This window comes from Zosterops lateralis (genome assembly GCF_965231275.1).
Source record: "Zosterops lateralis genome assembly, chromosome: 13".
NCBI classification, from domain to species: Eukaryota; Metazoa; Chordata; class Aves; order Passeriformes; family Zosteropidae; genus Zosterops; species Zosterops lateralis.
This window is the reverse complement of record NC_139773.1, coordinates 17451205-17467608: the sequence shown is the minus strand read 5'-3', so window position 1 is coordinate 17467608 and position 16404 is coordinate 17451205. Positions and strand designations below refer to the sequence as shown.

The 16404-nt window shown below is 39.8% G+C and overlaps 1 protein-coding gene across 2 annotated transcripts in view; it reads left to right on the top strand.

Moving 5' to 3' along the window:
- Window positions 1–7342: 7342 nt before the first annotated feature.
- The window catches only part of CERS3 (ceramide synthase 3), a gene marked incomplete at both ends in the record, with an annotated part of 31935 nt that continues 22873 nt past the window's right edge, over window positions 7343–16404 (top strand). Inside the window, 3 exons of one of the 2 annotated variants that reach the window (XM_083871391.1) lie at window positions 7343–7434; window positions 13760–13942; window positions 15416–15533. In XM_083871391.1, coding sequence (XP_083727517.1) covers window positions 13761–13942; window positions 15416–15533 — 300 coding nt within the window. Of the gene's footprint in view, window positions 7435–13733; window positions 13943–15415; window positions 15534–16404 lie in introns of those variants that run through there. The other variant, XM_083871390.1, reaches the window with a different exon arrangement.

The window sequence follows — 16404 nt, the reverse complement described above, 5'->3', positions numbered from 1 at the left end:
GAATTCACAGACGGGGAGGTTTGCACCTCAGTCTTACTCCTTGAGGATGACAGCAGTATTTTAGGTAGGAAGGAATGATCCTCTTCACTGGCATGAAGGAGCCCTGAGTATTCTGGGTGTTTGCTGCACCGTGGTTTCTTCCTGAGATCAAGCCAGCTGTAGTGCAGAGGGGTGGGTGGGAATGTCAAGGAATGGAAAACTTTCCATTCATGCCTGCGGTTACTGTAGGTAAGGATTAACCCTGGAGTTGTCCGGGGCAGCAACATGCCTGGCTTCTCTTCATGTTAGCAGCTCCAGCATAACTGAGCTCAAAGTTGCTCATTTCTGTCAGGATAAAAATCCCCCTGGGCATGTTCAGAGATGCAGCTCCAGACAACTTGGGAATTTTTTCAGTTCAAATACAGGAAATGCCACAGGTGAGGTGCTTGAGCAAGAGTTTCTCAAGTTCATGATTTTCAGAGTAGGTAGGTACTTATATTTCTTCACTCCTTTTCTAATTAGCCTTTGCTGACTAGTTTATTTTAATTAATTCCTTTGTTTGCACTGAACATAGGATTGTTCAGCATTTCTTGGTCTGTATTTTTCTAGTTGGAAGTGTCTAAATTGCAGCAATATCTCTGAACTGATATAATAAGCTGAGTGGGAAAGGTAGAATGGTGTGATAATTTTGGATAAGTCCTAGTCTTATTTGTCAGTGATTACGATAACTATATAAGCTTTTATAAAGAGTTTAGACATCTCAGAACAGTGTATAGAATGTAGCAAGGAATGCAGAAGCCCATAACCTGATCTTTTAAATACAGCAAGTCCAATTGCAGTCCAATTATATTTAATTTTACAGGCTTGAGGCTGATTGTGTACCCACCTGGTTAGTAAAAGTGGTCATTCCCATGTTTCCCTTCTCAGAAAGCCATTGTTTTAATTCTCAGAATGTTTTAGTTGTAAAAGTGGATAAATATAGTTTGTATCTGGCAATTATATATGTTAATGTGTTGATCTTTTACCATCTATGACCTGATATGGAGTTAAATTGATGAGTTATTTTTTTTTTATTGCACGCAAATTGAGCGTGAGCCATGAAGGTGAATTGAAGTTCTTTGGCTGCATTGGGAAAACCAACCACAAAAGAAACACCTTCCTAAAGAATTTGTATTTTAATCAATTGGTGAGTATAGAAAGTGGTTTGGTTAGGTGTTGTGGTTGGGTTTTTTCAATGATATAAAGTTTTTAGGCACAGCTGTTATTTCGTGTGCTAGAGCAAATTAATTAACTGCAGAACCTGTTACCAATGTTAACTTAGAACTTGGGAATTAGGGCAGTGATTACCAGGACATCAATGTGCCTTACCTTTGGGTATTGATAGCTGTCAACTTTTCTTGTATTCTTTCAAAGCAAGACACTGAACAAATCAGGTGAGCTGTGTGGAGACAGTTTTTGATCTGAAATGTTCACAGTTTGCCATTAATGCACTTGTTTGCTTCAACATCAATAGAATAAGTTAAGCTTTAATGAGGTAAGCAGTTAGCACTAGAAGTTGCTTACAGGATGTGCTTTTTAAAAAGAACATTTTTTAACTTTGTAACTGATGTTTGTAGAGCTTGACTGCAGCTACAGTTGAATCCAGGTGGTTCCAGGATTGTGGTTCTTCAAACTGGATTTTCTCCAATATTTTTATGGCTGCTTTCCATTCTACTTTTAAGACTCGTAGTACAAGTTTTAATCCTGTAATACAAGAATAAAAACCAACCTTGGGAACCTCTATGCTTGCAGTACCCTTGTAAAGCTGGGAATAGGGAGCCTTGGTTGTTCCCTGGTTTATCACTGCAGGATAAGCTTTGTTTGTACTTCTTCCAGAGTCAGTCTGGGGTGGTTTCTGAAGTCAGTATCAGAGATTTATCACCGTGTCAGTAGGAGTGAAAATATTGTGGTCATAACAATGTTACTTCTGTGTGTTTTGCCTTAGAGCTATCCTAATGAATTTGTAAACTCTTGCTGTATTTTCTTCTGGGCTGCCTGGTTCACTCTGAAACCTTGTTAGAAGCCAGAATGGATGGCAGGGAGTCTTTGACTGTCCCTACCTCCACAGCAGGCATGGACCTGGACTTAGTTGAGAAACATCTCAGGGATTTAAGCTTTTCTCTGTCATTACCTTCTTAAATGTTGTGTAAATTAATTTATTGCTGATAACTGACAGACATGCTCTTAAATGGACCAGCTGGCTTGGTGCTGGCTTACATCATGAATGGAGGGGATAAAATGTATTTTATGGTAAAAATCTTGCATGGAGAATTACGATATCCTTAGTTATTTCTGGTTCCTACTTTGCCTGTACTGCAAAACATGACAGTCAGCAGTGTCCTTCTGGGGGGGCAGATTTGAAAAAGAAAAAAGTGAATTGTTGGAAAAACAGCCCACACAACATCAAAAGTGAGCACTGCTGAATGTTGACTTCCTTAAAGTTTGTAGGAAAGGTTTGCAAGTCCATATTCTGAAATTGCCAGGACTTGTAGCTGCTAATTGGAATTGTCCAAGTATCTACCGCATCTCATCTCATTTTAATTCTTGAGAGTTAAAAAATAATATTTTCTGTGGAATTTAGAAGTGGAGGACGTAATAGCCATATATTAGTGCATGAATAATAATTTGAAGTCTATTTTACAAAGGAATATAAATTGATTAAGTAAAAAAGACAAGTTACAAAATCCTATGTCCTTATATCTTTCCTTTCTGGAAAGAAAAAAGCTGTATGTTCAAGTGTCACCTTCCAGGGTTTGTCAGATCTTGGAGTAACTCTGTCACTACAGACCTTTCATGGCTCTTTCATTCAGCGGTTTAACTGAAACAGAAACTAATGATATCTATCTCTATCTCTAGAGATAGATAACTCTATCTCTAGTACTTGGTTTCCTTGATAATATTTATATTCTTCAAGAAATTTTGCCTTTCTGCTGACACCATTACAGCTACTGTGAAAGTTAGGCAAGGACCCATTAAGCGGCAAATAGCAAACTCAACCAAATTTTTAAAGAAATTCTTTATCTCCTCAAGGGAGAATCCAGTACTTGGTTATCTTCAACAGAGCACTGGTCCCTCTTAATTCACCTGAGCTCAAATTACTGACCAGCATGATGCCACTGTTTGCTGTAATTGTCACTTAAGAGCTGATGCAGAAGTGTAGGAATTGTTGAGTGTGAAGCATCAAAGGAATTGTCTTTCAGTGTCACCAAGCAAATGCTCATATTTTATGTTTTCTGTGGATGGATAAAGATTATTGCTCCAAGCGTCTCCAAGTAATCTGCTCAAACAATGTTTGCAGCATTGTCTTACGTGCAAGTCTTACAAATTGTTGAGGTTTATTTTCATACTGTTGTTAAACCAGTGCTTCCAGCTCCAAGGATCAGCAAGGCATCTTTTTTTTTTTTTATCCTATGTTGTTGGAAATGGATTAAGAAGTTCTCTGATTTGATTGGATTATTTGTTAAATCTTATTGTTGCAGCCAGAAGATTGTGTGATTTAGTCTCCTGCATTTTCAGACAGTGGGCACACAGGAGTGTTGTCTGGGTGAATTGGCAGTGCTGTAGGTGCAGAGGAAAATGTCAATTTTGCCTTTGCAAATGTATTGGAACAAAATTGGTGGAAGTTCCTTGTATAGATAAGCAGTTATATTTGACTTTTCTGGTGTTTCTGGTTAACAAAGGATTTTAGCAAGTATGGACAGGTTGTTGCTAAATCAAGGGAAAGGAAAATAAGCCTTCTCACCCAAGATTATTTAAAGATAAAACAATTAGGATTTTGCATAAAGAGTGTGTCACAACCAAACTGAGCAGATGAACTCTTTAGCAAATCACATTTCTGTGCCCCTGGGTGGGAGAGGATTCTTGATTCCTGTCCAGGTGGCTTATTGATAGACAGTGTGTTCAGAATTTAAATGGAACACAGCCAAGGGTTTGTGAGAGCATAATTGTGGTGTTCCTGGCCCTTGGTGGTTGAGAGTGGGAGAGAAATTGGTTGGAAGGCAGTCCCCAGGTAATAACATTTCCTGGAGCCTTTTTTCCTAAGGCAGAGTGGATCAGCAGTAGAGTATGTTCCTTCTCTTCACTAACTTTATCCTTCTAAGTATTGCTCCTGACGTCCTCTCTTCACCCACTTCATCCAACTCATCTTCCTCCTTATTTATTATTTAAAGCCCAGATTCTCAAAGTAGCGGATTTTCTTTCTGGCTAAAATTCATGGGAATCAAGTTCTGAAACAATAATTCCAAAAGATTTAAATTATTATAAGATTTCAACCTGTGTGTTCAAGTTTTCCTTATTTGGTCCTGTAGTGGCATTCATGGATGATGAATATTTATTGCCACAATGGTTGCTGCATTCAAAATCAGGTATCTGGTCTTTATTTATGATAGATGGCATAACTAATTGATTAGTAATGAGCCTCTCCTTAGTGAACCTCTCCCTGTAAGGATCTGGATTATGAATCAGGTCATACTAGGAAGAAACATCTTGAGGAAAAAGCTTTTTGAAAGATTTTTGGAGACTTTTTCATTCCTTTTACGTAAGGGAGGGCTGGTATATTAGGAGAAGTTGTGAATTCCTGTGAGAAGAAAGATCTTGGGTTTTAAACTAAGATTGCAAGGTTTTGAGTTATGATATTGTGACACGTCACTTGGAATGATTCATTTTCAGGTTTTTGTTGATTCTTGAGGAGCAGAAGGTCCAGGAATGTCAAGGTCAAGGTTTTTTATTTTAATCTTGAAGGAATTCCTGATGGCAAGGAGATGGTGGTGAAGAGAGAATTCAGAGTGCAAATGATTATTAGATCAAATTGATTCCTACTTCTACTCCATGTATACCTATGACTGAAATTTGATTAACGCTCTGCCATTGAGATAATCAGTTAGAAGAAATGGTTAGGTACAAATAGACAATATATTTAGAACACTTATTTTTGGCTCCCCAGATTAATTCTAGGATTTTTAAATTTTTTTAAAAAATATATTATTTATTTATTTTTAATGTGAAGGGAAACAAAATAAACCCTTAGGGTTTTTTGGGATGGTTTTGGTGGTTTGGGTTTTTTCCTTCTCCCTCTGCAGGTGCCATCACACACAATGGCTCTGATTCTAGAAGTTTAAGATTTAATACAGTCTCAAAGATTTGCCAAGAGGATTTTTTTTTCTAGTGAGAAAGTTTACTAATACTATAAACTCTCTTGTGTAACTGCTTGGAACCTCAGCTGAAAGCTCACACCCACTCTGTGGATTCACTGTAATTTATTATATGAATTCAGCTGGCTGGAAAAGAAAGAGGGACATTTTGTGACATTTGCTGAAAGAAGGGAATTTTTCTTACTCTGTTGTAATGCTTTTTTACTGAGAACATACATAATTCCTGGTGATACGTAAAATAATCGAGTCAAATACACATCTCTATTATCTGGTTATATTTAGTTATATTATTGTATTTATTTATATTTAATTGTCCAGTGAATGAGATATTATGGTGTGAGTAAGAAATAGGTTTTAAATTTTTATTTTCTCAGTGAGATGTGCAGACTAAGGTGTTTTTTGGTTTGATTTTTTTTTCCCAGCATTCAAATTTAAGACTCCTGAAGGATAAGCACTATGGAGGTGCAGAGATAATTGTAAGGTCAGTGGGCACTTTAATCAAGGGGGTATGATTAGCTTGTTATTTACCATAGAATATCTTTAATCTTGTAATAGTATCCTATGTAGGTGGTGCCAGCCTAACAAATGCAGCTCAAAGAAGATATAAAAACATGTATTCCCTTCTTTTTTTGTAGCAGTCTCACGTTTGCTCCAGTCACACAAACTTTTTTTTTTTCCCCATTTACCGTAACAGTGGAGAAATTGTGGTTTTAGGCATAAGAAAGATATTGCTGCCAATTACCTCTTCTATTCCTGGCCCAGTGCTGGCCAAGTGATGTATGAATCAGTTTGCTCTAGGCTTCCCTAATTGGCACAGGGCTCCTAAATCTTCTGCTTGGTTCACAGCAGTGCCTGGTTCAGATGTGGGAAAGTTTGGAGATCATTTAAAGCAGCAGCCAAGCCATAATCTTTTCTGGAATACCCTTTCATGTTTAATGTTTCTCTGGTGCATCAGGTGATTGAACACTGCTCCCAGTTTTATGGGAGGACCAAAGACTTGCAGTAGCTGCAGGATAGAAGACCTAAAATTAAAGAAATGCTGTATGAAGAAACCCATGCTTTTCTCATGAGGGGAAATAGATGAAGAGGTTCCAAATATTGCCTGAGTCACATTTTCTTTGGTGGCAGCCTTATAGATTCAGATGAAGTTACAATATGCTCAGAAGGAGTTGTGGGAAGGAAGGCCTGCAGGAGGGAATTTCTCTAGTATTATTTCCACAGACGCCTTCTGTGGTTTAAGAAGTCTCGGAGCCCCAAAGGACTGATGGCTGGGGGCTTTATCAGATACTATTTTGTGTTTCTTCCATTCTTGTGTTCTTCCATAGCCATCTGCTCCTGGCTTCCTTCTAAAAGAGTGTTGGCTGAGAGGGAGCTTTGGCTCAACTCTGACAAGTCTGGTCCCATTTCCTGGGTTGCTGTTTGCTGACTGCAGGCAGGAAGAAAAGGCTAATAAAAGGTTCTCTGCTCCTGGCTCCTCTGTGAGGTTCTCTTCTCCCTTTGCAACAACATTAATGTGTCCACCAGAATGCAAAGTAATGCCAGCACTTCTGAAGGCTGTTATTTGGAACTGGTGAGAGCTGCTGAGGAATGACTTTCAGCGTGATTCCTTAGACATGGAATTAGAAAAGAAATTAAACAATCAGATAGGTTAAGTGAAACTGACATGTTTCTATGGTATCTCTAACCAAACACATGCTCAGTGTGCGCTTTCTGAAATTCCTAAAGCAGAAGAAATTCCATTTTAGATCTTCTGAGGAACTGGAGCACTTGTAAAACATTCAGTGGCTTGAGGCTGGAAGTATTGCTGAGAGTGGCCAAGAGGAGTAGAAACCTTTCTCTAACTTCATTAAAAACCCCACACTTGATGTAAAACTTGTCAGAGTGCAGTGATGTTTTTGGTGCTCCCTTTTCTGCACCCTCAGCAGGCTCAGCATCCTCCAGTGTGTGTGTGTGTGGAGCAATACACGGTGAGACAAATTCTCATCGTGCAACAAACCCCACGTGACGTGGAGCATTTCTTCATTTGCTGTGTTGAAACCAGCAGGGAAGGCGCTGGGATTGCTGCTGCCGAGTTTCACGGAGTGATGTGGATGACATCAGGATTGCCTTCAGTCAGAAATCTTGAAGTGCAGCTTTGCTGGGTGGGTCTCAGAAGAATTTGAAAGGGTTCTGGAGATAGGGCGTGTTTACCTCGATCAGAGTAGTGAGTGTGATGCCTCTTCCCTGCTAATGTACTTCTGGTCTTTTTGACTGCAACATCAGAAAGGTAAGAGTTCCTTTTTCTGCCCTTTTTCCCTACCCTGGTATGTTTTGTTGGATTTTTCTCCCTCTCCTTACATCAGTCTCTGTTCTGAATTGTCAGCATGTGTTGGTCTCTAACCTTGTTTTATAAGGGAGGAGTAGAGTAACTCTTATGGGTAGTCTTCAGATAAAGAATGGAATGACATTAATGAGATTTTGTATTTTGCCATTAAATATTTCAGCCTATGAGAACTGCTTTCTATTAAAGGAAAAAAAAGACAATACAGGTTACAGTAGTAGCTTTGACTTTCTACTTCTTGTACCATTATCCTGTTAAGTGCTTGTAAGAGCACTTCATTCTGAACTAGAAGAGAGGAAATTTTCTTAACAGGAATAAATGTTAACTAATGATATAGGCAAGATTATAGAAGAGAAAAAAACCCCCTTAAATCTGAGTAGCTTAAAAAAAACTACTTCTAAATTGTTTTTATATATAAAATGCTAAGACAAGAAAAAAGTCCTTTAAGAAATTCAGTTTAACAGACGCTTGGTGGTTCTTTAAATAAGACTTTTGAAGCTCTGAAAAAGCTATAAATAACACACCTAAAGAAGCTGCCGGAAAGGATTATTTCATAATAACAGCACAACATTCAGATGGAAGAAGCCCAAATCATGTTGTTGTAATGTATCTCTATTTTTCACTACCTTCCTATCTCAACTGGGTGCTTCCACTGATGAAGAGGCTGTGCTTTAGCTGAAAATTTCTCTTTGTATTTGTTAGGACTTGAAAAGGATGTCAGAGCAGCTGAAATAATGAAAGACCAGTTCCGTTCTGGCTCCTCCTCCAGTTGTCTTTGTGGGTGGGGAATGTCTGGGCAGGTTGAACTGCACAGGAGGGAGCTGGGAATGGTGATGCACAGCAGACTTGGCTCAGCTGCTGCTGGCTCAGGGTGGTGTGGAGATCATCAATAGATGGCCAAGTGTGAGCCCCTGTGCACACCATGGCTGAAGATTCTGTTTCAAAAAGCTGCAAACAGAGTTCTCCAGAGTGCAAATGCACCAAACCTGTCCCTTTCCTGCCTTCCAAGGGCTAATTTAAAATCTTGAGTCATTCACTGAGGGTGGAAAAGCCAAAAGCTTCTCCACCCTCAGGTCACCTCTCTGGTTCTCACTTTTCTGCTGCCTCCACACGTTCTGTGGTACCTCTGTGCTCCCACTGCTTGTCCTGGACTCTGTGCACATTGTGCTGCTCAGTTCTCCTCTGCCCTTAACTCTCACCTGAAATAAGTGACACAACTCTGGTAAAATCTCCATTATGGATCTTAGCATTTTAAGTTAGACTTCAAGCTTGTATTTCAAAGGAAGTTTTGGTAAGCTGCAAAAAATAATTATTTTTGCATCTTTCCCCAATGGTAAAAATTTGAAGACAAGTCTCATAATTTAAATTCTGATAAGCATTACTAAGTTCTCAAAGCAACAATTGTTGCTCCTTTAGGTTTGTTCAAACTTTTTGTGAATTAATCATCTATTAAGAACCTCCAGCTTGGATAGGGTTAGTTTTTTTACCAACAACTACTTTTCATCTCAGAATTCTTGCAATTACTTGAGTTATTTCATAGCTCTTTATTCCACTCTATTCATGTTACGGATTTTTAAAGCTTAAAAGTGGACATAGTTTTCACTGTAACTGTACAGTGAGAGAACTGTATTTCACTTTCCTCAGAAGCCTGCCATCACCTAAAATCATTTTAGCTGCTCAAAAATGATTTACCTTTAAGCAGAGAAGGAGCATGGTGACTTTCACCCAGAAAATGAATTATTTCAAAGAAGTCTGGTTCACTTTTTTGTGGTTTCTTTTTTTTTTCCTCCCAGAGAACAGGGGAAAAATAAAAACTCACTTGCCACCTTAATTGAGATTTATTCCAAGTGCTATTTTTGCTTGCTCAATATAGTACCCAAGTTACAAGGTAATGTGAAAGAACAGTAAAAGAAGCAAAATGCTGTAATTGCCCTGTAACGAGGCACTTAAAGTGTTTACAGTTGAGATTTGTACAAGCCAGGGAGTAAATGTGACGTTAAAGGTCTCACAGCAACCTTAACTCAGCTGTTTGAATTCGATATTTCGAGATTTTGTTGTAAGAAACTCTGATCCAGCAGCTCCTTTATCCCGTGCTGCCACTGCTGCTGTGTGTGGGCTGGGAGAGGTGTCAGCCAGCCCTGCCTCGGGTTGTGGAGAATTCAACTGGGATCGTGTTTTGCCACTTGCACAGACAAGATAAGACAGGATGCCGAAGAGGTGGCAGCATCAATGCAGCATCCTTCCTTCAGTCCCTCCCTCCACAAACCACAGTTCAGTGTGCAGGACCCACATCTGTCCAGCTGTTTCATGGTGTAGATGCAGTTGGGATTCTTCACACAATGTCCAAAAGAAAGTCTGTCTGTAGTAGAACACAAATCTGCAGCTGGAACTTGCATGTTAACTCCTGGAAATATTGCTGAGTCTTTAGCAAAACCAAATTCTGTGATATGGTGGATCTGATCTCTAGTTGCTCTTTTAAACCACTTCTATTTCATGTTGAGGATGAACAGCCTGGAACAGCTTTGCTATCTGTTTTTGTATCTGAGGCTTGATTTTTCCCAACTGTCACTGCACCAGCTTTGCCAGTTCTGCCAAATTATGAGGGGAACAGGAGAATTATGTTCTTCTCGCTTTTTGCTGATTTCAGTCTTTCCCTGTTACACCTCTGGAGCCTCACTGAGGAGACTAAAGGGATGCTTAGGAGAATTAAGGTTACATTCACTTCCATGTTTGTGTTGTTGATCCATTGGGTTTTGTAATTCATTCAGTAAATAAGGATAGGAAATCCTCCTAATACATCCTGCAAACCTGGATATTGCCTTCTCTTAGTCCTGGCTTTGGAAATGCAGTTTTTGCAAGCAAGAGCTTTTGTGCAGAGAATACAATCACAGCTTTGGCTCAGTTTCTTTTTATTAATTCCTCAGACTGCAGCAGCCAGAAATTCCACTTCAAAGCAGCTCCTGGATTTGTTTTGTAAAATGCAGCCACATATCTTTGTCAAACCTAAATTTGCCCTTTTTTTTCTTTGCTTAATAACATTAAAAATATGAGGGCTTTCTTTATTGAATATATCCAGGATCCAAGAAACAGAGCTTTGAAAGAAACTTCACATTGGTACTTCCCAGCTGTGTGGGCTTTCCTTTAATTATAAAGGATGCAGTTCTTGAAGTAATCATTCCTGATTTTCCTGTTTTGCACTAGCCCATTAAAACTAGATTAAGCTACAGAGGTGATCCTTCTGTAGCAGGGAGGTGATTTGATTTCTTTTCTGAAAGTATTTAATCCCTGAGATGCAGAGGAACTTCAGTTTTTAAAAATATCTTTATTTTTGACTGACTTTTAGCCCCTTCCAGAGCAATGATTCCAGTTTTTTCAATGCAAATGCTCCTGGCAGTGCTGGTCCATGGGTAGGGATCTGGGAAGAGGCAGAGGTTTTTCACCCTAGGCTGGGCAGAATGAGTCACTCACTGTTGGGTTTCTCAGCTTGCTTGGTGCTGCCACAGGCTGTGAGGAGCAGCTCTGAGCTCAGCACTCAGCAATAGGAGGTTTAGGCTGAGTAGAATTTAAAGTTTTTAGTTAGAGCTGGTCCCAAATCAGGCCAAGCTTGACCTTTGCATCCACTGCCCGTTCTCTGAAAGCCACGTTTGCAGGAGAGGAAAACAACCAGTGACGGTGCAAGTGAAAAACCACCCACTTGTGAAATGCAATATCTTCAGCTCTGGGACTGGTGACCACGGCTGCCTCCCTTGCTCCTGCTCAGGTCAGTGTTTGTGAGGAATTCCTCACCTCCCAGGTGCTCCTTGTGAGGAGAGCTGAAGGGAGGCAGGAGAGCAGCCCAACTATTTCACTGCTGCGGTTACAAAGATGGAAATCTTCAAGATTTCCCAGGGAATGAATGGCCTGATTTGCTGCAGTGAACACATCCAGTTTAAGGGTAATGAAACCTAAGAATAGGCTGCAGACAGATTTGGAATCTCATCATTTGTTTTCTCATCATAAGTCAGAATTACTTGGGCAATGTTCATCAGGGATGGTCAAACCCTCATGGGCCAGGCCAGTCCAGTCCTGTACAAATACAGGTATTACAGAAGGAAGAGTTTCAGAGAACCCACCTTTTGATAAATCTGTGAGGAAAGATTTCCCCTGAAATATATGAACTCTGGAATCAGTCCTCAAATCCCAGAGTTCCCTTATATTTTAAGATTAACCATGTACTTATGAGCTTAGTTTAATAGTGCTATATTAGCTAGTTTAAGAGGTAATCATATGGTGAGGCATCCATGTGTGGAAGAAAACCATCAATTAGTGAGATCCCAGGAATCCAATAAGAAATTATGCACTACTGGGGTTTTCTAAGGTTTAAATGTTTTGGGTGCATGTTCAGTCCCAGCCCAAGTCACCACAAGGCAACTGAGAGTGCTCCTTCCACTGTGCTGTAACAGACTGGCCTGTTTTTATTACAGTTTGTGATAGCTTGCAGTGCACAGTCTAGTTAAAAAATATAGATATATTAGGAAGCAGAACTGTGTAACAAGGCTCTCTCCCCTGGTCTTCTATTGTCTGCAAGCCTTTCTGTCTGACCCAAAATGTCATGTTTCAAAGCCTTGCTTCATTAGGATGGCGCCTGCAAGCTGCTGTTTAGGGTCTGTTAGCAGCCCCGGTATAAATCCCCACTTCCAGGAGTTTATAATTCAGCAGTAAAACATTGCTCTAGGCTGAAACTTGGCATATAAAGTCTCAGTGCGGGAACAATTGTGATTTCTCCCTCCTTCATTTTTGCATTTGCTTATACACACACACGATTCATTCAGGAGGTTTTTACTGTCCCCTTCCTGCATTTAAAAAAGATTAAATGGGCTGGGTTATTAATAGTTCAATTCTGACTACTGTGCTTGGCCAGTAAATGGATTTGCAGTGTTGTTAACCAGCTCTGTTTGATGGGTACAGGTCACTGTTTCACAAACCTGCTCCAGTGTGGATCAGCAATGGTTGTTTGGCTGTTAATTAACGTGGGCCCCAGTGTTAATTAAAGCTGTGTCCAGGTCTGGAATGCCAGTGGGATGCTCTGGGCATGGTGTCCTGGGCCAGCTGCAGGCACAACTAAAATCCTGTTCTTTGCTCAGATATGGAAGAACAGGAAAAAGCCTGAAGTGCTGCCTGACCTTGGCATGGTTTGATCTTGTCTCATAATCCTGTACAGAGATATCACTGGCAGATCTTCTGATGAGACAAAGATTTGGTCAAAATCATCCTCTGAGCTCAACTGTTTCCTCATCAAGGCTATGTCTCAATGAAATCAGTTATTTCCTCATGTTTTTCCTGGTTTACGGAAAATTTTAGCATGGAAAAAGTAATTCAAATTTACTGTTTCCTAGAAATCATGGAAAAATTGTGTTTCAGCCTTATGGAAAATGTTATAGTAACTTCTATTTTTCTTCAATGTTAAGATATTTTTATAGGATGTATAATATGTTTGTACTGTAAAGTCATTACAAATAAATGAGAGAGAACAGCAATTTCTAAATATATAATGTAGACCACAAAAGTTGTTAAAAAGTAGGCTTTTACAAGAATTAAATACTTTAGTCAAAGTGATTTTTTTTTTTTTCTTCCAGAACTGATTTTAGACATTTGTTCCTGATCTAGGTTTTGGTCACAGTTAAATCATTATTTCCCACAATTCCCAGAAAACGTTTGCTATGCACTATTGGTTTTTTTTCCCTACTTGTTCCTGTGCACAGGTGTTTGCAAATTCAGGGCATATATCCATTAGCATATTAAACAGCAGTAATTCATCAGTGAAATGTCCTCATTACTATGGAATTGAGGCACTCCCTGGACTTTCTCATCTCTTTTCCACTCTTCCTCCCACTTATATTTAATTTATAGAGGCAGGCAGCCTCAGGAAGATCAGTTCTCATTAGTATTAATATGATAGATAATTAGTGTTGCAGGAGATTTGACCAGGTACTAATCAGTGCAGTGTGAGTGACTGAAAGGAGGCAGCAGGTACCTCCCTGTGCAGATTTCAAAGGCCCTGTATTCCTTTATATCAGATCAAAATTTGGCTTTATTATTTTATCTTCTGCTGGGTTATACTCCCACTCCTTCCTCTAAACCAGGAGGGTTTTAATTTCCTGTATGGTTTTTTTTTACCCCCCTAAGAACACTGACTTTACTGGCTTTACACAACAAGGTTCGATATGGGTTTTTCATAAATTTTCTCTTTAATACATGAGGAATAAATGAAATTCTCTCTTTATTTACTCAGCATGGCATACATACTAAAGACCCTCAACAGCTGGTTCTGGTGGGAGAATATCTGGATGCCCATCAACTGCACGTGGGCAGATTTTGTAGACCGTGATGGACTTGTCTTTCCCAAACCTCATCAGTTGTATGCCACAATCCCATATGCTCTTGTATTGCTGATCATCAGATTCTTCAGTGAAAGGTAAGAAACAGAAATGCAACTTGATGCTGATGTTAATCCTCATTAATGCTGAAAATGAGAGATCTGTAGATGAATGTTATGTTTTATAAAGGAGGATTAGTTGGTGGTTTGCTAGAAAGATCTAATACAGATAACACAGCAGGTGAAAAATATTTTCATTATTAGGTGCGTGTGGCTGTGGTCCAATACAGAGGGAAAATATTTCTATCCAGCTTTTCTAGAACAGCATTTGGATACTTCTGATTATCTCCTTTCACCAGAGATACAATTAATTCTAAACCATTTGGGTTTCCTTTTTCTCTTTCAATGGAAGGATGGAGAGATTGGTCCTCTCAACCAAACCTCTCATTTGGTCCTGCACCAGAACATTCGTGTGAGGCTGATGGATCCCAGGTGTCTCTCTGTGGCCAAGCTAAGCAGACTGGAGGGATCTCAAAGTTTCGTTCAAAGTGAACATTTCATGCAGATCTAGTAAAGCTGGTTCCTTTTTTCCCCCCTCACTTTGGCACCAAAAATGGATTGCTTCTGCAGCTGGAATCTTAGGGGACAGGCAAAGGTTGGCTGCACAGAAGAAAGCTACAATCTTGTTAAGATTTACAGTGTTTTGACTTATTTATTTGTACCTTTTTTGCTTTACTTTCTTTTCCTCTTAAAAATGTGATTAGTAAGTTTTTATAATTATTTCAGCACAGAATGAGGAAATTTGGAATGTCGTAAGTTGGACAGACTTAAACCAGAAGCAGATAAGATCATTCATGCTGGAAATCAGAAGTAATTTGGATCATATGTTCATAACCAATTCCCAGTGTCCCCTGAGCAAACTCTTGCCCAAGTGTGTCTCACTTGCAGTGCTGTTGGAAAGGACTGCTGAGGGTGATTAGCCCACACATCTGGCTGCAGTGAGCCTGAGGGAAGCTGACCACTGCTCTGAGCAATGAGGAATCAATGGCTGAGAGCAGCAGGAGGGAGGGAGCTTTTCTGAGCACCCTGCCCAAGCAGGAGGGCAGAGCTTTGGCACACTCTGCAGCCATTTGGGCTGGAAAAGGGAAGGGAGAGAGAATCCACCAGTCTCAGGGTATGGCTGTGTGCCACAGGCTGGATCCAGCCTGGGTGGGGGTGGCCCAGTGAAGGAGGTGCCAAGTGACTTTGCCACTGGGAGGAAGTTGCCCAGTCTCCCTTCACTCAACTCCAACACCCCTCTGATGGACACAAAAATCAGAATGTTTCCTTGAGTTTTATTGAGCATTTCATGGCCACAAACTGGAGTCCTTGAGTTTTGTTGTATAGCTGCTGATAAGCTGTGGTTCCCTCTTGGGATTAGACAGAGGGAGATCCCTTTTCCCCAGTGCACTGGCACATTCTATGGCAGATTAAACTGTATCAGATTTGTTTTCTTCATTTCTTGGCATGAGAACAGCCAAGGTCTTGTAACTGTGTTGTATTTCTAAAGCTTTTCCTGATGTGTCTTTTCAGATATATTGCTAGGCCTCTAGCAAAAGCCTTGGGCATAAAGAATGTAAGACGTGTGAAGCCACAGCCTAATCCCGTGTTAGAGAGTTATTTCCGGGAGTGCTCAAGACATCCATCCCAAGTAAGGATTCTCATTCTCCCAAACTCGGTTTGCTTTTGGAAAATCCCACTCTTACTGTTTCAATCAACTCTCAGCAATGACATCATGGGATGTGTTCCAGCTGATTGACAGATGACTTAATTTATTTGGGTTTTTGTTGCTGTTCTGCTGACAAGGGTATATGGCATCTGAAACAGAAAATACGTTTAAGATGTTTAATTTTTTGGCATGCTGTTCTAGGTTAGACTGTTAATAATATTTCCAGTGAAGATTAGTGTTCCATCTTTAACTCATTCTGCCCGGAGGAAACTTCAGCTGATGTCTGTTGTTGGAAAGCAGGGTCATATTGACTGCAGGCAATAATATCAGAATACTGGCATGGAAGCCTTTTGATCCATTATGTTGCTGTATACTTACGTAAGAAAGAAATGGCTTATGTGAGAAAGAAAAGCAATCCTTCTATTACCATACTGTTTGTTTTTAAAATTGAGCAAGGAAAAAAGACTAGCCAATGCTTGTCATCTCCAAAAATGAGGCAACTTGGTTTTTGATGGGAGCCAGGTACTTTACTGTGAGTGCAGCCTCAGGAAATTCACTTACATGACTACAGTCCCCAAACAATTGCAGTTTTCCTACACTGGTTTTGAAAAGAAATAGGTGCTTTCTAGTAATAAGAGATTTTGATAATTATTGATAGTGGAACTTGGCATCCTATCCCTAACTCTGCTATTCTTTTATTGTCTTTTGCCTGATAACATCAGGAATAGATGTATGGGTGTTCACACACGAGCTCTTCTCTCCCTGGGCAAGTATCCCAGTCTCAGTTTCATTCCTTCCTTCTGCCTGAGTACAGTTGGACAGTTGATTTCTGAAAGGAAGCACAGCATTTTTT